This window comes from Equus caballus, chromosome 20 (assembly GCF_041296265.1).
Source record: "Equus caballus isolate H_3958 breed thoroughbred chromosome 20, TB-T2T, whole genome shotgun sequence".
NCBI lineage: Eukaryota > Metazoa > Chordata > Mammalia > Perissodactyla > Equidae > Equus > Equus caballus.
The window spans coordinates 13,099,030-13,120,345 of record NC_091703.1 but is presented as its reverse complement, the minus strand read 5'-3'; the positions used below and the strand labels follow the sequence as shown (position 1 = coordinate 13,120,345).

Genomic DNA, 21,316 nt, shown 5'->3' with positions numbered 1-21,316 from the left:
AAGAATTCCGAGCTCTGCCATCCCTCTTTCCTTCTCACCACGTGCTACCTGCAGCCATCATTGTGGAGGGTCTTCCAGCACTTTCCACTGTGGTTAGCTCAATGTTACATGTGGGGGTGGGTGTGTATCTGTGTGGGCTCAGGGCTTCCTTTCAGTGTCTTCAGAGGGCAGTGCTGGTCAATTGCTCCTTTAGCCCATCAAATGTCCTGGCTTTAGGAAGCAAGACAGTCACCACTCCAGATTCCCTAGGCCCCATTTCACACTCTAGGGAGCTAACCCTAATGACGCTGATAGCTGACCAGCCCAAGGTCACTCAGTAGACTCAAGCCCAGCTTTGAGTCCCTGTTCTTTGTACTTCATCACTCTGTGACTGGCAAAAGGAATGAGTTATTATCTCTGCCAGGCAAAAGCGTTATCTCTGCTGGTGGCCATGACTACTTTGCTCAGAAAGATTACTTTAATCCTTATCTTCTCCTACATGATGTCTGGAGTTTCCCATGATTTACTCAATGCATTCATTTTTAACTCAATCTTCTGTATATTTAGAATGACAGAATAATGTGCAGGATAATTTAGGCTCCATTAGTATGTTACGCATACCCTATTATAGCACTTATCATATCGTGCTGTAATTTTTTGCTTACATATCTGTCTCTGCCACTGACTGTGGGTTCCTCCAGGGCTTAGGCTATGCCTTACTTATCTTAATATCCTACCTCCTCCCCATAACCCAGCAGCTGAAAAACATGAACATAGTAGGTTTTTAAAGAATGAGCTAGCTTTATAGTAAGGCTCAGTAGACACGTGCCTGGTATGCCCATATTTGTTTATCCAGCATACATTTATTAAGTTCTTACTGTGTGTCCAGCACTATGCCAAGCTCTAGGGACCCAAACACAGCATCTCTGAACCCTGGGAGATAATGGCTCATAAAAAAGATTAATTCCCGAAGTTGGCCCCATGGTGTAGTGGTTAAGTTCACGCACTCTGCTTTGGTTCACTGGTTCAGATCCCAGGCGTGGACCTACGCACTGTTTACTAAGCCATGCTGTGGCAGGCATCCCACATATAAAAGAGAGAGAGATGGGCACGGATGTTAGCTCAGGGCCAATCTTCCTCAAAAAAAAAAAAAGATTAATTCCTGATTGCTATAGTCTAAATGTGTTTCACCAAAATTCATGTGTTGTAATCCTAATCCCCAAAGTGACGGTATTATGAGGTTGGGCCTTAGAGAAGTGATTAGATCATGAGGGCGGAGCTGTCATGAATGGGGTTAGTGCCCTTACAAAGGAGGCCTCACAGACACCGAGATCCCTTGCCACTTCCCACATGTGATGACACAGCAAGGAGACAAGTATCTCAGAAATGGGTTCTCACCAGACAGGAGGCTAGTGCCTTGGACTTCCCAGGCCTCGGGACTGTGAGAAATAAGTTTCTGTTGTTTATAAGCTACCCAGTCTATGGTATTTTCGTTATAGCACCCTGAATGGACTAAGACACTAGTCATGAATTTGCAGAGGCACAGGGTATTAAGGAAGACTAGAGGGGGCTATTTAGTATGCTTTGGCTAAGAAGAGGTTCAGGGAGGGGTTTCTAGAGAAGGAAACTGATAAACTGCATTTTAGAGGATGGTCATGAGATAACCAGTCACAGACATTTTGAGAGGAAGCCATCAGGGAGAGGAGACAATAGGAGTAAAGGCCCTGGACATGACATAGCCGAGTGGGGTTGGAAAAGTCTGCCAATTTGGTGTTGTTGGAGGAACATGAAGTATGAGGCTGGAGAGAGTACCAAAGCCATACGGAATGGGCAGTTTATTAAAAGTTATACAAGTTGGTGGCCAGCCGGGTGGCACAGTGGTTAAGTGTGCACATTCCACTTTGGCGGCCTGGGTTCGCCCGTCTTGATCCCGGGGGTGGACCTATGCACCACTCGTCAAGCCACGCTGTGGTAGGTGTCCCACATATAAAGTAGAGGAAGATGGGCACAGATGTTGGCTCAAGGCCAGTCTTCCTCAGAAAAAGGAGGAGGATTGGCAGCACATGTTAACTCAGGGCTAATCTTCCTCAAAAAAAAAAAAAGTTCTGGGACTTGGATGTTATCCTATAGGTGATATTGACACAGTAAAGGGACTTAAGCCGGGGAGGGATGTAGTAAGACTGGCATTTTGGATAGAATCACTCCCTGACCTTCAGAAGAACAGAGTTGGGGGATAAGACTAAAATCAGAAAAACCAATTAGAAGGCAGTTGCTTTGGTAGTGGGAAGAGATGAGGACGACTTGAACTAGGTCAGCTGTAGAAGGGATGGAAAGAAGAGAACTGATTTGAGCTTGATCTGAGAGATGCACTTGGTGAGATTTGGTGATTAATTGGATTTGGGGAGTAAGGGAGAGAGAAGAGACAAGGGGAGACTCCCAGGTGGGTGATAAGGCCATCCTCACAAGACAGAGGACGGAGAAGAAAGGTCAGGCTTCGGGGAAGTTGAGTTCACTTTAGACGTCTTGAGTTCGAGATGCATCTGACTCATTCAGGACATGTCCAAGAAGTTTTTGAAGATACGCTTGAGGCTTGATGGGGATGCAGAGAGGGCCAGGACTAGAGGTATACAATTTATGGTCATAAACTGGAAAGTAGTGCAGAAACCATGCTAGTGGGCAGAATAACTAGAGCGAGGATGTCGTGTGAGATGGGCACTTGCTTGGCCGGCTCCCTGAGACACACCAACACATAAGGAGCTGGCGGATGAAGAGGAGCTTACAAAAGAGACTGAAAGGGACATTCAGAGCACGTTGGAAGTGTTGGGAGGACCAGCCTTCCTCACACGTGGCTTCCTCAGGGCCAGCTTCCTGACCTCCTGACCACCGCAAGTCTTGTACTGTTATCCCCTGTAATAAGTCCTCTGTGCTTATCCTTCACAGAAGCTCCCATAATTATAAATTAACTACTGATTGTGTTATTAGTTAATGTCTGTATCCCCTGCTAGAACATAAGCTCCCCGAGGGCAGGGATTAGATCTCTCTTATTCCCCAGGGAATCCCCAGAGCCTAGCAAGGGCCTGGCAATTAGTAGCTGCTCAATAAGTATTTGTGAAATTAAAGAATGGTGTTCTAAACCCCCAAAGGGTAGAGAGTTTCAAGAAATGTCACTTTTAATAGTCAAGTTACCTGTATAATGTCCAGTTCAAAGTGTAAAATATATTTATTTTATATTTTTACTATTTCCTACGTAAAAAATTTAAATTTCTGTCAGTTTTTTATTTTTAGTCAGTGAATAACCCTCTGTCACTTCTTCTGGATATGACATGAGGCCTCCAAATACTTGGAGAATAGAGAAAGACAGGCTAACAGCAGAAGTAGTATGTGTAGTTTGCAACATTTTGTAGCTATGTGGTGATACTGTCACTGTTCCCCAAAGCTCTGTGTGATGTCAGAGCTCCTGGGAGACAGATGGCCAAAGTGCTCCATGAAAATTTCCTTGGCTATTCAAACAGGGATACAAATTATGATGTGAATACGATCTACAATGGACAGCTCCTTAAGCAATATTTTTGCAGAAAATTTTGTAAGAAAATATAATGAATTAAGAAATTGCATATTTTCTGTATACAAACCCTCATATACATATATCATGTTATCATTTATTAAAATGCTAACAAATTGGATTGCAATATCAAATGTTGAAACTCTTACAAATAAATTTAAGTAATTGTATCAATATTTATAAAAGGCCTCATCTGTGGGCATTGAGGCTAACACAGGCAAAAATAATCTAGGTATTAAAAGGCCAGTCTTCAGGTTCGGACACACAAACTTCAGCGATTTGGGTCTTTGTCTTACTCTCCTTTTCCTTCTTGCCTTAAATCCTTACCCATCTGCAGACTTCTGCTTGAGATGTTTGTATAAAGGGATAAAACCCCTAAATCTATAATGATGTTTACCATGAACATGCCCTGGGAAAGATAGCACAATAACTCATATGTGCACCAACTTCCAAAACATATCTGATCATTTCCTGAGAGAATTTTCCATGGGAGAGGGAGAGGAATAAAGGGGTTCAAAAGAGAGTGAAGAAATATTGTGAAGGGAGTCTGACAGGTGCAGAGTAAATGCTGTTTCTTTGAGGTCAGGCACACTGGTTAGAGTTCAGACTGCAGCTCTGCCTTTTATTAGTTTTTGAATCCTTCCTTTTAGCAGCCCAGGCTTCGTTTTCCTCATCTGGAAGTGAGGATCATAATAATACTTACTTCATAGTGGTGTTTAGAGAATTAAGTGAATTAATATGTGTAAAGCACTTGAAACAATGCCTGTCACCTAGTAAGTACTGTGAGAGTATTAGCTGCTGTTTGTTATTTGCAGTTTTAACCTAGGCTGTGGAGTTGCATACAGATTTTTATGTCACCTGTTTCCTAGATCACCCTCTCTTTTGGGAATGGTTACAATGCAGACCCTTTATTGCTGGCTCAGGTTTGCTCTCCTCCCATCTACAGTTCCTAATATTTGGGATCCGCTGACTCTTAGAAGGTGAGTTTGTTTATGTTTCGTTTCCGTGTATAACCTGCAGTCCTTTCTCCCAATCCTTGTAAGTCCTGGTTAAATTCTCAAATAACACCAACTACAGACTTACATAGCTGCATCAGGAGCATTTTCCTTAGGGAATTGCTCAGAACCCTCTTAGTCAGTTGCCCAGGGAAACAAGCTGGTGATGTCACAAGATGTCACACTTCCAGTTTTCTCTTGGGTCCCTCTGCTGAGCCTGAGGCCACGCAGAGTTTCACAAACTCTGCCTAGCCTAAGCCTCCTCTCATCCTCCCTGAGGCAATGAAGACATCCTCACTCTGTCCCAGCAGTGTCTAAACTCAGGTATGTCGGAGTCGTGGCCTGTACATACTTCTTCCTATGCTTCTTTGACCAGAGACCTCTTGATATGTTTCTTCCCTCCCAGGGCATAGAAACACCTATGCAAATGGAGTATCTGGGACAGCCCTGGGTAACTTTCAGTTCTCCAGAGTATAGACACAAAACTGGAAAAATAAAACCCTTGGAGCTGCTTCCTGGAGGATCAAAAGTTGTTTCAGGTTTTATAGGGCCTCGGAGACCTTAGGAGCGAGACTACGACATGCTTTCCTTTCCCTTTCTCCTTATCTCCCCCCATGCCCTAAATGTGCCCGCAATCTCTCCCTCCTGGATTACCAACCTGCTTCTCATTCTCTCAAGAGACATTATTTCACTTCCTTGTTCTGCCCAAATGAAAGGAAAGAAAAGAGAGTATAGCCATGGTGGTATTTCGTTAGAGTTTATTGGTATTTTATAGTAAGCCACTGAACCATGCCCCTGCGCCAGAGGAATAGTGCAAAGTGGAGCTCTTGCATTACTCCCTGCTCTCTTCCAAGCCTAAGTAATACAATTATGTGAATCTGTAGATCAGCTGCTGTTACCTGAGGGAGAGCAACTGAAAACAAGCAACGTTTTGTCTCCCACGCTTATTAGGAAAGGACCTGTGAGAGAAGTAAACTTCAGCCCTGTTGAAACTCTCAATCCCAGAGGGGTGTGTTTTACAGCTCTCTGCCCTGCCAGAGGACTTCAGGCGTGACCCGCAGAAGGATTCCAGAGGGACAGACTCTACTGGAGACATTCTGGCTCCCTGGTCAGAGCTAGCCATGGAGAGGACTTCTACGTGCATATACCACTTCCTTGTTTTGAGCTGGTATATTTTCCTCATTTACTACATCTCACAAACAAGGAATCCACAAATATCCACAATCCTTGCAAATGGCAGACAGTGGAAGTACTTGACATTCCTTAATCTGGTAAGTCTATATGGCCATACCAAAAGCAACCTATTTGTCTATAATCTAGGTGCTTCTACACATATCACCTTTTGATTTTATTAAATACAAAATCCTATTATTTTTCTTCATTCCTTATTGTTTGTGAGTTTTGGCTTTCTCTTTTACATGACAATTTGCTCTGAGGAACCCCTTTTGGGAGTTCTCCTTAGCTACATTTCGTGCTGGCTAATTGTTAAACGCCCTTTTGAAAAGAATCGTATCTTGAATCTCTTCTCAGATGAGCCCATATAGGGGACTAGGTTAATGGTTTCACCATGGCAATGACTACAAATGCAGGAGGGATTCTGAACTTTGCCTGGGGAAGTCTGTGAGGGAACGCAGAGTGGCGTATGTTGTGTAGGAAGTGCGATTTCCAATGAAGGAATAATGTCATTTGACAGCACACACAGACTAACAGATTTAGCTAAGAAAAGCAAATACATTTTGCCATGTTCATATCTCACTTCAATTTGTTGTAGGCTCAGGCTCCATCTTAAAGGACAAATCACTCAACCAAACGGCAAATCCACATTTTCAACTATTTACAAACCAATCATGAGATTTGATCCCTTCTTGCCTTCCTAGCCTGGCTGACCACATTCTGATGAATGAAGTGTGAATGAATGGGAGGAAAACAGATTTTTTAAAAATGTTTTGGGAACGTGTAAAAATATTTTTAGAATTAAAAGTTAAAAATGGCACATCTTTTGGGGATGCTAATTACTGTTTGAGATTTTTAACTAAACTATAGGGTGCCATGTAAACATCTGATTTCAGAAACTGGACAATAACTCCAATCCTTTGGAATCACAATCCAAAGCAGAGGTTATGCATGGTTAGAAAAAGTGACACTCTGAAGTGCTAAGGAGAGGAAATTCAGAAAGTCCAAATCAAAGAGGCCTGGAGGTTCTATTTCCTCCTCTCTGCTCATCTGCTGGCCTTTGACTTGGGTGTGAAAGATTTGAGTCCTGAACACAGCTCTAGTATGCTTGAAAATATCAAGGTGACTGCTTGTTTCAAGCATAGAATTTTATGAAAAAAAAAAAAAAAACCCAGAAAACAATAACATAAAATGCATTTGTGGAACTAAAATAATACAGTAAAAATCTCAGCTCTGTGTATCTATTGGCTTTATATTAAAAATGGCCAACTAAAAGAGAGGGGTGTCTGTAGCCAGGATTGGTGGCCTAAGCGAATCCAGATTCCAGTATGGACGTCCCACCTCACACTAGGCATGGCTCTGAACAGACTTATCACCTACTCCCGCAGACCAGCTCTCTGATTTCTTAATTCCAGCTTGGTTACAGGCCTCAGAGCCCTCATAATTCCAAGAATGGAAAAAGACACTTAGCTTGTCAAAGAAACTATTATTTCCTGGTGATAATCCCCTTTTTGCTTCCCTGACTAATCAGCCACCAAATCCTACATTTTTCTTTTGCTAGGTTCATTCCTTCTTCCCTAGTCTTACTTCCCCCCTCATATGGGGTCTTATTAGTTTGTATGTGGATGGCTAGATCATCTCTTCATTGTCTCTCATTATCGATCCATCCATCTACCACTCAGATTGCAGATTAATCTTCTCAAAGCACTATTTTTGGTTTGGTTTTGTTTTAAACATCATGAGCCTGCTTGAGAAGTGTAGTCTGCTACTCCAGAAACTACAGCGGCCCTGTCCTACTTTACGGAACCGATTCCAAACTCTTGATCTAAGAACTCACTTGCCTACTCAGCCATCAGGTTCCCCTCTCCCCAGGAAGGCTGGTCTCTTCTCCAGGAAGGCCTGTGTCTTCTCCAGTGTTGGCCGCTAGGCTTCTTGCTGGCACTGCTCTACCCATATTCACATTCTCCTTGAATGAAAGGGCTACCTGCCTCTCCATCATTTTGCTGCTTTTGTAGATCTCCTGAAATCCCATCTTCTCCTTAAAACCTCTGCTGATCAACTCCAACCCAGATTTGTTTTTCCTTTCCTTGAGTTTTCACAGCATCTCTCAGTCTCTGCCTATTCATGGATAGTATTATTTTCTAATTTCCATCCACATGTGAGTCTTAACACTCCAATCAAATTATAAATGGCTCCAAAACAGGAATTTTGTCCCCTAGGTCTTTGCCAGCCCTAACATTCTATGATTCTGCATTGTATTTGAGACCATGGCTGGCACAGAGCACTCCCATAGTGAAAATTGGGTGACTTGGTATGTTGACTGGACTTGACTTCAGGCTTTTCTGCATTTCTGAGCTATATAGCCTCTTCTGACATCTTCTGACCCTTGAAATGAGCAGAGAGGGGCCTACCTGTGGCTATTTCCTTTCTGTGCTCTGTTAGGTGTCATCTTGAAAATGTGACAATGCAAAGTTTTCCAGTTGGCTAAGATGAGTTGAATATGTTTCAGAGGATCAATTTAAAGATAGATTTCAAATATGTTACTTAAGGTGAAGTGTTGGGCCTTAAAATTTCTAGCTCTTGAGGTCTCGTGACCTGATTCATGGTTGTGCTTCCTAATGATTAGTTAATGTTAACTAATGATTAATTAGTTAATGGTTGTGCTTGTAAAGTCATAGAAGTCTCATAACTTGCTATAACACTCAAACTTGTTTTGTATAAGTTTGTTGAAGTCACTAGCCAATCCTGCTTTCCAGGAAATTTATACCTCTCCCCTTTAAACAGCCATAGTTTCTACTTGGCTCAATATTAGTTACGCCACCTTTCAAGAGCAAAGTCCACCTTAGTGCAAGTCTGCATTCTGAGCATGCCCCATTGCTTCCTGAAGCTATCTCAGGGGGTTCAAAGGGAAGACACATAGGATTGGTGGTAGGGGGGTGAGGTAGGATGGGGTATAGTGGGGTACCACTGAGAATCGGTCATGGTAACCAATCCCTGCCTAGTCCCTGAGGAGAGTAAAGGAAAGAGAGGGGAGATGTGCATTTCTGCCTGATGAGGGAGTAAACTGACCCCAGGGAAGATGCAGCCAATTGTCTGTGGGGAAGGAGAGGCAATATGGCCCTAGTGGTTACAAGCATGAGCTCTAGTGTCATGAGCTCTCTGCGGTGGTATCTCAGTTCCACCAGCTACTGGCTCTGTGACCCTGGGCTAAGTATTTCTTTGTGTCTTCCATTTCCAAATCTGTCAAATAGAAATAAAAATAGTGCATAACAACAGAATGATCATGAGGGATAAATAACCTGACATGTGGGAAGCACTCAAAATGATATACACGGCGGACAATGGAAAGAGAAGATGAGAGACTCGTGGTGAGCTTCTCGTCATCTCATCTTTGACTAGAGGTGGTGCGGAGGGGAGGGTGATTTCATGGGACATCAGTCCCCTCACTAAGCACCACAGTTGGTGGGTCATGGATCCAGGCAAGAGTCACCCACCCATCTCATTGCTCAAGGATCTCCCTCCACAGACTGCATGCTCCAGCTTCCCAGCCAGAGAAGGGCCACTGTGGAGCTATTGCTTTCCCCACTATAGCTGCCCAGGTGGATGCCACTGGGCAGCCCTGGAGGTAGAGTGTGTGGGCTTAAGCAGAGGGCAGAGAGTCATGCTAAATGGGGAGATCCCCAAAGCTGGGCATTGAGACAAAGCAGTGCTGTGGATAGCTCAGGCTTCCAGTGCCTGGGTCCTCCACAAATATTGTGTCCTCTCCTCTCCATCCACTCCACTTCCATCCAGGGACTGTCCCTGGCCCCAGGGAATGCAAGCTGGGGTAGGGGGGATGGAGGGGACTTTCAGCTACAATTTGGCTTGCAGAATTTATACGGTTTGCTGGGTTTTCCTGTTTTTAAAAATAAACTTCCTTCTGAAACATTGGTAGAGGTGGTGCCACATAACTGGGATCTCCAAGGGAGATTCTGGGTGGGCCCCTCCCTATTTCCCCCACGCCACTTCAGCAGCAGAGGCATGACCTTTCCCTTCCCTCTTCACAAAGTTGCCCAAGCTTCAGGCAGCTCTGACCTCATTAGCCTCGAGCTCTTGCAATGACAACAGCAATTTCATTAGATAGGTCCTCAGAGATGGCAAAGCAGGGCAAGGGGAACAGAGATTCTAGAGGACGGTCCATTGGTCCAAACTCCAAGGCAGCCTGTGAACAGTGAGAAGGTAGGGATCCATCTATGTTACAGCACCCACTTCAATACTTGGGGCCAACCTTTCATTTCCATCACCAAATTAATATACTGATTTGTGGAACTCAAGCTCAACAGAGTCAGAAATACACTTGTCTATTCTACAAAAATGCCTAAGGAACTGTTTTTAGCTTTCAGATAGCTGACAGGATGAGGGTTCATAGAAGGGAATAGTCACCACCAGTGACCCAAATAAAATAGCTGTAATTTATTGAGCAACCATGACAGCATTTTGGTAGGTTCTTTATACACAGTATAGAGATTAGTGATGGAAGGCCTAGCTTCTGGACCTAGCTTCTGCCTGAGTGTGAGTGCTGGCTCTGCTACTCACTCACTGTGTGATCTTGAGTGAGTTACTTAACTTCTCTATGCCTCAGTTTCCTCATATGTGGTGGATTCTGTGGTGTGGCACCCAGATACCCTCGCCTCCCCAGCATCGAGGTACTCCTTCCCCACCTCCTGGGAGAAGGAGTGTTGGTTGCTGATGACCCACAGCTGAGCTCCTGCCCCAGAACTGCCCTCAGCAGAAGAGAGCTGCCTAGACAAAGAGTTAGGTCCCTCCCTGGGGTTGCTGCAGCCAGTGACTGGTTGATTTGAGGTGCAAAGGCTGGGCTCCAGAACAACTCTGAAGGGCCAGCCCAGCTCCAGAGCTCCTTCAGGGATCAGCTGATTCCACGTAACTGTGTTGCCTTTCAGCTCTTCCTGCTCCCTGCCGCCTTCCCTCCCTCCCCCTCACAGGGGTTCCTCAATGAACACTCAGCAGGCAGAGCTCAGAGTCTCAGATTCTGTTTCCCAAGGAGCCTGACCTACATAATGTAAACTAGTAAATGTACAGAAAGGATTCCTCCTCCTCTTCCTTCTTCCTAATAAAGACATATTAACATAGCGCCTGCCCTGGCCTGTATTATGTCTAATACAATTTCTGGCACCTAACAGGCACGCTGTGAATAGGGAACCCCATCCTCCCTGCAAGACAGTCTACCCCACAGCCATCCTCCTGCTACACTGAAGCCGGCTGTCATCGGCTACACAACATTGGCCAAGCATTCTTATACATCTTCTTTCCAACCCGTCCCTCAGTGTTCTTGGCTTCTTCTCTTTTATTCTCATCATTCCAGCTGGTGTTCTTTCTGTCATTTCTTCTCCTGTGTCCTTTATCTCATTCTTTTATCTCAGTTTCTTGCTTAAGCGAAATGCACATGAATGATGGTAGAAATAGTATATTGCATATGAATACAGATATATTTGGCAATGGCTGCCTCTGCTTGCCACCGCCCTCGCCACCACGGTTATATAAAATACTCATCACAATTAGTCCCCACTTGCTGTTTTATTCTGGAATAGTCTCCCACTGTAAGTATTGCATCATTTTGGAGGCAAGACCTAAGAAAGTCCCAGACTGTGTGAGTCAGGCCCTGAGCGATGAGCTGGGCACTGACTCATCAAATAAGAGTTGTAAGGTCTTGCTCAGGAAACTTGCGGAATCTCCCTCTTTGGAATTATTTCTTAAATAGAAGAAATTCTCATTTCCTGGGATAATTTAAGAGGGCTCTGGCTCGAACGCAAAGAAATACACTTGATGACTTAGAAAGGCTAAGTTTCCGTGCTTCCAGCATTTTTGTGAATTTTATGAAGACACACGAATGTAAAAGCTAAATGTCCTTTAACGATGGTTTCTTAAATTGCTCTAGTTATAAAAAAATGTAAATTCCACTCTCCCAGGTGGTAAGTTTGCCAGCTAGCAACAAAAATCGAAGATAGCTCACAAACTTAGATCAGCAGCATTTCAGAAAAAGGCGCAAAAGAGCGAACAGAACTAAGGAAGAACTGGGAGAAAAGATAAACCAGAGAGTGGCAGCTCTGAAGTAAACCCTGACCAAGAAGATCTCATTAGCTCTGCTTTTCTGGGCTGCTAAAATAGTTGAGAAATGTAAACGACAGTAATTTTATTTTAAGTCTCTTAAAAGAAGGCCGGTTGTTGCTGTCTTATTTTAATGCTACTGTATTGGTCTGCCATGGCTGCCATAACAAAGTGCCAAACACTGAGTGGCTTAAACAGCAGAATTTATTTCCTCACGGTTCTGGAGGCTAACAGCCTGAGATCAAGGTGTCGGCAGGGCTGGTTTCTCCTGAGGCCTCTCTCCTTGGCTTGTAGACGGCCACCTCCTCCCTGCGTCCTCACATGGTCTTCCCTCTGTGTGGGTCTATGTCCTGCTCTCCTCTTCTTGTAAGGAGCCCAGTCTTATTGCCTTAGGGCCCAGCGTACCCTCTGACCTCGTTTTAACTTAATTACTTCTTTAAAGACCCTCTCTCCAAATTAAGTCTCATTCTGCAGTCCTGAGGGTTATAACTTCAGCATATGAATTTGGGGGGACACAATTCTGTCCATAGCAGCTACCATGGTCTCCCTTGACTGTTCTTTCTGCATATGTTTTATAAACCCTTCATTGTATTGTCTCTAGAGAACGAGCAGACTGTGGTGGGGTTTGGGGAGCTGACCCGAACCTGTCCGAGAGGCTCTCCAGGAAGTCTCCCCCTTGAGTGAGCTTGTGGCGCCTCCCTCTCCTTGCCCTCCAGCTCCGCTGCGTGCCTCCTCTATGCCCTAGTTCTTGCCTATTAATTTCTCTTGGCAACACCCTAGCGCCTCCCCCTTGAGCTCCTATGTGGACTCCATAAATATTCTTTGTTAATACAGAGGATAGCATGTCAATGTGGATTAAGATCTATGGAGACAAGGCTTCCTCGTGCCCACAGTGGGCACGTTTACAATGTGAAATATGCCTGTGAGATAAGATGTGAGCTGAGTGTGGAGGGGGGAAGGCGATTGGTAAGTTTGTTGGGTGGAGCAAATTTTTACTGATGAAGGTGAAGCCACGGAGGCTCTGAGTAATGTGTTCTTTTCCCCAATCCAATTTCCACATTCTGTGACTGGGAAAGGCAAGAGAAAGTCAGGATGAGCTTGACTCATGATGACTCTAAGAAGCTCTCACTAAGGAAAGTGGTCACATGGACTTCACAGGCTGGGTGGAGGGGGCCTCTCCCCAAAGAGGGAAAACCTGGCAGACACTCACTTCTCAGTATGTGATTAATTGCTGTGTTGATAGAACAGTGTAGGCCTCCTCACCCAGGGCCCAGGCCCTGTGCCTGCCCTTCCTAGCAAAAGCAGCTGCCTGCTATGGGCTGAGCAGCTGGAAGTGAAACCAGGGGTGAGATGAGAGCTGCTGTGGGGGAGGGCGAAAGGGGGAGGAGGTTACTTCTTCTAACGTCATGTGCAAAAAGACGGCACTCCGAATGCTACAGCCCTTGGGGCTGAATGTCGAAAGCAGACGCCAAGCATTGGGGTGGCAACCTCTTCATGACATTTAAAACTGTTTCCCACGCCTCCCTGGAACCCCACTTCTGGCTCAAAGCTTCCTCCTCCCTTCACGGACCAGGGGGTTCTTGCACATTCCCGGTTTTCTATCATCTGGTCAATCTTTGCTACTTTGCTGTCCCCTTTCCCCCTCCCATCTCTCCCCTCTCTCCTCTCTCTCTCTCCAGCATCTCCTCCCACAGGAAGGTTGGCTCCCTGGATCTCCACAGCCCCTCCTCTCTCTTGAGAAGCCCAGGTCTGATTTCCAAAAGGAACTTCCTCTAGGCAAGTGTTCTCAACCTTAGCTGCCCTGATTAGAATCAAGTGCGAGAGTGTTTAAAATCCTGAAACCTAGGCAGCACCCCCAGACCCATTAAATTGCAATCTCTGGGGGAGTGGAAATGACGCAGCAGTATTTTTGAAGTCATTTTGAATTCTCCCACCTGGAGATAATTGTCTGCCTTCTGACCTCCCATGGTGCTTTATCCGAACTATTGTTAGAAACTTGCTTTTTTTAAAAGTCTGGCTCAAGAACAAGACTCTGGGCTTCAAATCCTGGCCTAGATGTTTACTGACCATGAGACTTTTGGCAAGTTTGTTCATCATTCTGTGCCTCAGTTTCTTCATCTGTAAAATGGGTTGGGAGTGAACACAATAATAGGCTGTACCTCCTAAGGTTGTTGTGAGAAATTAAAAGCCTAGATCAGTGCCTGGCATGTAACAAGAGATCAATAAAAGTCAGCTGTTATAGCTTTGAGTAGTCGGTAAGATTTTAAAGTGATAAATTTATGTCTAATCCATGGGTTCTAGAATTTTAGCATATATAAAGATCACCTGGAGAGTTTGTTAAAAAACAAGTTCCTGGACCCCATTCCCAGAGATTCTATTCCATAGTCTAATTCCATAGGAGTGGGGCCAAGGTCCTACATTTCTAACAGGTTTTCTAAGGATGCTATGCTGCTGGTCTGGGGACCCAACTGGGAGTATTGCTGGCCTAACCCACATCTGTGTCCTCTCCCACCCACTCCTTCAGACCAAATAATAGCATGGGGACGACTCTGCTAGGGCTTTCCTAGAGTTCAGACACCAGAGATATTCCCCAACACCAGACTTGATCATCATTAGTCCAGCACCCCAGGTTCCAGAACTTGCCTGACTCATTCTCTCAGAGCAGAGTCCAGACTGCCCCTTTTGTACCAATCCAGAACTTTCAAGGAATAGGATGGATTCTGATGCAAGCATAACTCAAAACCAACCCCAACTCTGTATTGTTGTGATCCACTAGGCCTTAAATTAGAAGCCACAGGTTTGTTCAAAACAGTGAAAATGGGCAAAGTCTGCTTTCGTTTGCTCTTACTTCCTTGAATAAGGCCCTGCTTCTCTTTGCCTGGCCTCGGGGACCTCATGGTACTTAGTGACACACTAGAACCCCTGACTTGCGCTATCCCTGTGGATTTAAATCACTCCCTCAGCCAGATCTTCTTTGGCACTCCCTTTTAACGAGGGAAGAACACTGGCTTCTCCCTCAGATGAGCAAGACGCCATTTTGTGCATCTCGGGAGCACAGAGGTCCTTTCTTGGTGCTCTTGACCCCTATTCTGGCTTCTCTAATGAGATTTCAATTCTACGCATTTTTAAAATTTTTCTTCCTAGGAAGAGGCCAGAATACGTCCACCATTGTGTCTGGCTCTTTGCCTTTGTGCTGTTTATTTGGTTTTACTCACCTCTGTGCAGCCAGAGTATCTGTCTCATTACGTTCTCTTTTTAAGCTGACTCTTTATTTTGTTTCCATTTTAGCTCAAGTCCATTACACTAAATACTGTACACATTATTATCCCTTAAACGACTTTACTCAATCGGTTTTAGCGAGCAAGGTCAGGGCCCAGTGAGCTGGAAGACCAGCCCTTGAATTGGCTCTCAACCAAAACAGCCACCAGCCCCTCCTTTTCAAATCACTATTGCTCCAGAGGGATGGAGCTTTACGTCAGTGAAGAATGTATTAATTAAAGCAAATGAAAATGCCCTCTTTTGTTGTAATGAATTTAGGTCTTGCAGGCCATTTTCTACGGGGTCGCCTTCCTGGAAGATGTGCTGAAAAGAATTAAAGAGAAAAAAGATGTTAAGTTCATAACTGCCTTCAAGGACCTGCTTTTCACCACACTGGCTTTTCCGGTATCCACAGTAAGTTACAAAGATGTGTGTGTAATAGAATATATGTGTACATATGGACGAATACTTCTTCTGGGTAGCAAGGCTGTTTGGGAGCCATTATTGTAATCCAGAGCAACTGCAACTGCATAAATGTCCTGTCTGAGGACTGCACCACATGGCCAGGGGCTTCGGGAAATAGGGCGCATTCTGACCAGAATTATCACTAACTTTTGCATCTTTGTGAGTGTTTGATACAAGATCCTTATTGCTGTCAAATGGGCAAGTTTTAAAGGACCCTTTTTAATCAAAATACAACTTAGAAACCTTGGTTCCATCAGAGTGATGGGATTGGAGGGTGCTGGAGTGGGAGACGACTAATTTTCCTTTTTATACATCTTGTTTCACTTGCTACAATAAGCATATGTTACTTCTACAAGTGGGAACCATTAAAAAAAAAAGGTATGAGAACCTTCAAAGTTAGCACATGGAAAAGACAATTGAGGAGAGAGAGACAGTCTGTCTAAAATACCTGTGTGGGGCACACAGTGAGCACCTCATCCATTACAGAGAATGAATGGACATTGGGAAGAAGTGAGACATGTAAGCTTGTTTGCTGACAAGGTCTGCATTTCTATGACATTGTGCATGTTTTCATTCAGTAGTTAGAATGGAAGCAAACTGAGATCAAGCACACAGGCCGCCCAGCAGGGCCTATAATTAGAAATGACTACCTCCTTCTACCTGTCATTGTCCTGCTTCCTTTGGTATTGAGACTTCAAACTGAAGTGCAAAATGAAACTCTGCAAACACTGATGAGTTCTCAGATATCAGAGCAAGTAGTGGCATTTCAGTTTTACTTTTCAGGACACCTCCTCATCCACCTCCATAGATCTAAGGGCCAAGATTTTTTTTAATAACAATGGAGTTTATTCTTTTTTTTTTAAGGCTTAGAAAAGGAACCTTTGGAATTTAAGATGAGAGGAAGATTGGAAGATTAATAGTTTTTTTTCCCATCTCAACATTGACTTTGTAAGGTAGAAGACAGACACTGAAAAGATAGCCAAGGGTATAAGAGGAGGAGGACCAACCCAAAGCTCTGAGCAATGGAGAGATCCAACTCTCAGTTAAGTAGCTTGTGAACTAACTCTCCTGGGAGCTTATCACTTCTCTTCCCCAGCGTTCCTGCTCCCATTGTCATGCTTAATTAGAGGGTGGGCAAGGAAAGTGTCAGACTCAAGCTACTCCATGGGGCTGCTCTGGCGCACTCCTGGTGAAAGCTTAGAGAGAAGTCACTGGTTAGAACGAAATGACTTACTGGTCTATGAATCCCGTTTATCTATGTCCTCTCTGCCCACCACAATGACAAATAATTGATCTCTATCTCTCGAGAATCCCTAGAGAGAGTGGATATAGCAATTCAACAATAAGAAACTTTTTTCTTTATGTTAAATTTCTATAATGTATATGAAGATATCATTAAATTTGGTATCTGTTTTTATTTTGCTATGTTTCCTTGGTTATCTTAGAAAGCTCTGATTGAAAACAAACTTAAAAATGTTATTTTTGTGTTTTATTTTCCAGTTTGTATTTTTGTTGTTCTGGATCCTCTTTCTCTATAATAGAGAACTCATTTACCCTAAGTTCCTGGATGTTATCTTTCCAGCGTGGCTGAATCATGCGATGGTGAGTGAGGGGAAAATTCAGTAGATATAGAAAGGCAATAGCCTCTGTCCTGAGAACTCCAAGATGCCTCATTAGTGTTTCCAAACTTCTCAACCTCCAACATCCCGATCAGTCCCCCCTCTCCATCTTGTCACTATTTATTTAAAGAGCACAATGTGGATACAAAATGAACGAAAACTGGTATGGTAGTTGGAGTCACTGAGAGCAGAGGGGATGTCCAGGCAAGACTCTTTGCCAAGTTGCTTATGAAGTCATTGAAAAGACACGTAGCCATAAGGGCAGGCAACTTCTTGGTGGCTGCGGTCCTGAAAGAGAAGCAACTTCAGCAAATAACATGTAATAAAATTCTGATCTAGAGACGGGATCAAGCAAGCTTTAAAAAAATCCACACCAACATCCAAACAGCATCTTACAACTCAGCAGCAGTTTCTTAGCTAACACTTGGTAAGTACTATTCACCACAAACGCAATTGTTACTTATGTATTTCTATGAATACATTCCCCTTTGATTTTTTTATTCATGCACTTCTTTTTGAGGGGCTGAACAGCAAACAGAACCTATTCTGAGATATTTAGGTCACTGGTATCTGAGTGCCAGTAACAGTGACCTGGACAAGTGGAGCTGGAGCAAGTCGTCCAGATCTTGGATGGAGGAGGAGTTCTGAGTCATTGGCTCTGCACGCACAAAGTAATTGTTCAAAGTTCAGCTCAGTTTCTCAATACTTACAACTGCATTTCCACATCACTCAGGAGTTCAGAAGGAGGTATCAGATTCTGTGAAGCAAATGGCATTAAAAAAAACAGGGGGAAACTGGTTACCAGGGAAGGAGTAGCATATCAAGGCTCCCCAAGTTCACAGACTTTCTTCAACTCCTAATCCTAACATTGTCTTAAAACTCACATGATTACCAATTTGGAAAAGCAACCCAGTCCATCAACTCTCGCCTTCACATGTTCCTCTCACCCCCCAAAAAAATGTACTTTCACTTTAAATATGTGCTCAGTGAGATACTGATCATGAACTGACTAGGATACACAAGTTCTGATCTAACTTAGAGTTCAGGACCAAAACTATGTATTAAATAAGTCTGCCTCTCAGGGACTCCTTCTACCACCCTCTTTTTTGTCAGAACACCTCCTCGTCTTCCCAATTTCCATTAACAGTAATTTGAGACACCCAAGTAGAGAACATTCCTGACATTTTATGGCACTTTACACTGTACTAAGGCTGTTCCTCAAATAAAATATGAACTCATTTAATTCACACAACTTTTTTTAGATAACAACTATAAACCTGATTTTTACAAGTTAAAAAAAGAAAACACTCAGAGAGGTTAAGTGATTTGCCCAGGGCCAACGAGCTCATAAGTGGGACAGCTGGATTCAAATACAAGGCTAATTCACTTTTGTTGATGTTTACTACAGTAGGTGCAGAATTTATGGTTTGATCTGATTTCTAGTTCACCAGGCAATGAAAAGGATGTCACTTTGCTTGATTAACATAGCAAAGTGAGAATTCTCACTTAAAAAAATAAAATCCAGAATCCCCATCTGGATGCTAAGAAGCCAAAACTCAACTTAAGAAAGTGAAGTGATTTGGGACAGCTCACTGAGCTAGACGTTACTAAAATAAAAAGGCAGAGTATTGAAAGTGTCTTTTATTTGGAGCCAAACACGTTATATCAAACACCTTTTCAAGGCTTTGTGAGCTCATCTAGTAGTTTTCCTATAATTATTACAAACTTCCTACCTCTTTGGGATTCCATTTTCCACATAGAAGTAAATTGAGTTTCTTCCAAATAGTTGCGCTGGTGATGCCAGCATTTGTGACCTTGCTAAACAGCCATATGGATTTTGGTTAATTTTGGAAGCAGATAGCTGGATAATGTACATCACATCCATGATCTAGTTAGTAAGGCAGATACTATCCAACAGAGATCCTAAATATTTTTGTGCCTTCACACTCTAGGGTTTCCTTTGATCCTGTTTCTTGTGCTTTGGTCAATCAAGCAACCTGAATCCCTTAGAGAGAAGGGGCTAGGATCAAAGAAGGTGGGACAATGATGACAAAGAGAGAAGAGAAGGATTTAACCTGCCTTGGGTCAGACACAGACTCTTCTGTGGTGCTATCAGCTTAATTGGAGGAACTCCCAACAGAGCCATTTCTAGGGAAAATGTTGGCATCCACAAAGCCAGCATTGGGTGTCCCTAATGTGATTACTCCCAAAACTCCCATGCTTCCTTTTGGTGTTTGCTCCAAATCCAGTGTCCTCATGACTACCTCTCATCCCTCTCTTCCAGACTGTGTCCCTCACTCTGGACATTTTCTGTCCTCGCTATTAAATCCTCCTGGTCGATTGCCTCAAGGAAGGCTCCCTGATAACTTCTTAAATACTGGTGTAAATGAATATGGAAATAGCTGCTACCAGGTCAATTTGTTAACACTCACCATGTTTTAACAGTGTCCTTCCAGGACAACCCAAAAAAGTGAATATACCCCAAAACCATCACTTTGGCCTCCTGAGTGATGATGGACAGTCCTCACTAGTTGGCTCCCTGTGGGGCTGGCTCTAAAAGGAAGTCACTCCCTGTTCTGCTCCTTTTTCTTTTCCACAATATGAGAATTCTTGCTGTAACTAGCCAGTGTCATGCATTCCTGAAAGGTTCTTTCATTTCACAACAGTCCTTCTGTTTGCTATTCTAGTCTTAGCTTTGGAATATTTTCCCTGTGGTCATTTGTGAAGGTGCCCCGGGTTTTATGAGCAGTATTTGTCAAGTTAAGAAATATCACTCTCCCCTTTGACACAGTGTGGTTCTAAGACTTCATGATTCATCCAGCCTTTGGAATTCTCTCAGCCCAACCCTTCTAGCTCATTGTCATTGCCGTAGGAACACTCAAAGCTGACTATCATCTCTAATAGATGTTTTTCTACCCTTGTTTTGTATCCAAACCGACTAGTAACGTCAATGAGATATTTACATCGACCATGGACAGGCTGTCGTTAGCTAGTGCCCTAGGAACTCCCATTTGAGCCAGGCTGCCTTATTTAAAGTAGATCAGCCCAACTGTTTTATTACTAAGCAGTTCTCCAGTCTTCATGAAAGAAGGGAAAAAAACAGCAAAGTATTCCTCCAGGTTTTGCAAGAAAAACATCAGCTCCTCAGGTCTTATCTAAGTGATTACTAAAGATAGAACCAGAGCAGACAGGTTTAAATAGCAGGAAGAGGATCCAGTAACTGAGGAAACTATCACATCCTAACCTGTAGGGAGCTGGGGAAGTTATTTCTCTGGAAATCAACCTAAATCGTTTAGGTTACCCCAAAAGAGAGGTGAAATAGATCAGAGAACTCCCTCAGAGCCCCTCTACATTTGAAAACAGTACATGATTATCTAGAGAGTGCGTGTAAGCACTTTATAAACTATCAAGGACTGCATAAATATGCTATTATCATGTAAAACTCTAATGCGTGATCACAGGGTTTTAGAACTGAAAAGTCTTCGTTGATATTAATGGAGATTTTAGAACAATCTGCTCATAAGAGAGAGGCCTTATCTTGGCTCTTTACATTGGAGCAAACACCAAATACAGCTACTTAGTTACTTATTGTGTTGTCATTCATTCACTTGGAAAAATAATTATAAAGTACCATGAAGTACCTGCTACATGTGTAACACCATGATCGATATTTGAGAAGGGTTTTGACTTCTAGCGCTCTTAAATCCAATTTAGCCTAGTATATACACCCACATAGTTGAAATAATAAAATAACAGTTAATACTAATACAAGACATTGACATAGGTGGTGTCATGAAGTGGCGTGTGTCATTACTGCCAAATGAGCGACATGGATAAGAGGGCTTCTATGTCCTCTGTGTCCTGCTTTGGCTGTGACTGACATGTGGGTCATGACTGAACAACCTAGAAGGCCTTTGAGCCCTCTATGGTGCGCCGGGGAGTCAAAATGTCAAAGAAGTACAACTCTAAACCTTCCAGTTTCTTCCTCACTCACAGCATGCAAGATATTGGCTATCACTAAATTCAGACCCAAGCTCAGATTATTCTCTCCCACCCATAAGCTTGGTGTGAAATTGTTGGGCCGCTAAGTAGAGGTAGGTAAGTCCTGATGAGGAAGGAAGGCCAGCTGTGGGCACATCAGCACCAGATGGCTGCCCTTT

At 43.5% G+C, this 21,316-nt stretch overlaps 1 protein-coding gene and 1 long non-coding RNA gene across 6 annotated transcripts in view; one reads left to right on the top strand and one right to left on the bottom strand.

The window, feature by feature from the left end:
* Positions 1 to 21,316, top strand: part of ADTRP (androgen dependent TFPI regulating protein) — a 64,171-nt gene that overhangs the window by 1,159 nt on the left and 41,696 nt on the right. The window contains exons 2-5 of one of the 4 annotated variants that reach the window (XM_023624463.2): positions 4,411 to 4,521; positions 5,559 to 5,807; positions 15,352 to 15,486; positions 17,038 to 17,139. In XM_023624463.2, coding sequence (XP_023480231.1) covers positions 5,658 to 5,807; positions 15,352 to 15,486; positions 17,038 to 17,139 — 387 coding nt within the window. In that variant the 5' untranslated portion in view covers positions 4,411 to 4,521; positions 5,559 to 5,657. Of the gene's footprint in view, positions 1 to 4,410; positions 4,522 to 4,673; positions 4,861 to 5,487; positions 5,808 to 15,351; positions 15,487 to 17,037; positions 17,140 to 21,316 lie in introns of those variants that run through there. The other 3 variants (XM_023624462.2, XM_023624461.2, XM_014734722.3) reach the window with 3 other exon arrangements.
* LOC138919354 (uncharacterized) overlaps positions 17,017 to 21,316 on the bottom strand; it is a 68,670-nt gene continuing 64,370 nt past the window's right edge. For both annotated transcript variants that reach the window (XR_011429505.1, XR_011429506.1), the window contains 2 exons: positions 17,867 to 17,913; positions 17,017 to 17,444 (listed from right to left, as the gene is read on the bottom strand). This is a non-coding gene — a long non-coding RNA (uncharacterized lncRNA). The remainder of the gene's footprint in view (positions 17,445 to 17,866; positions 17,914 to 21,316) is intronic.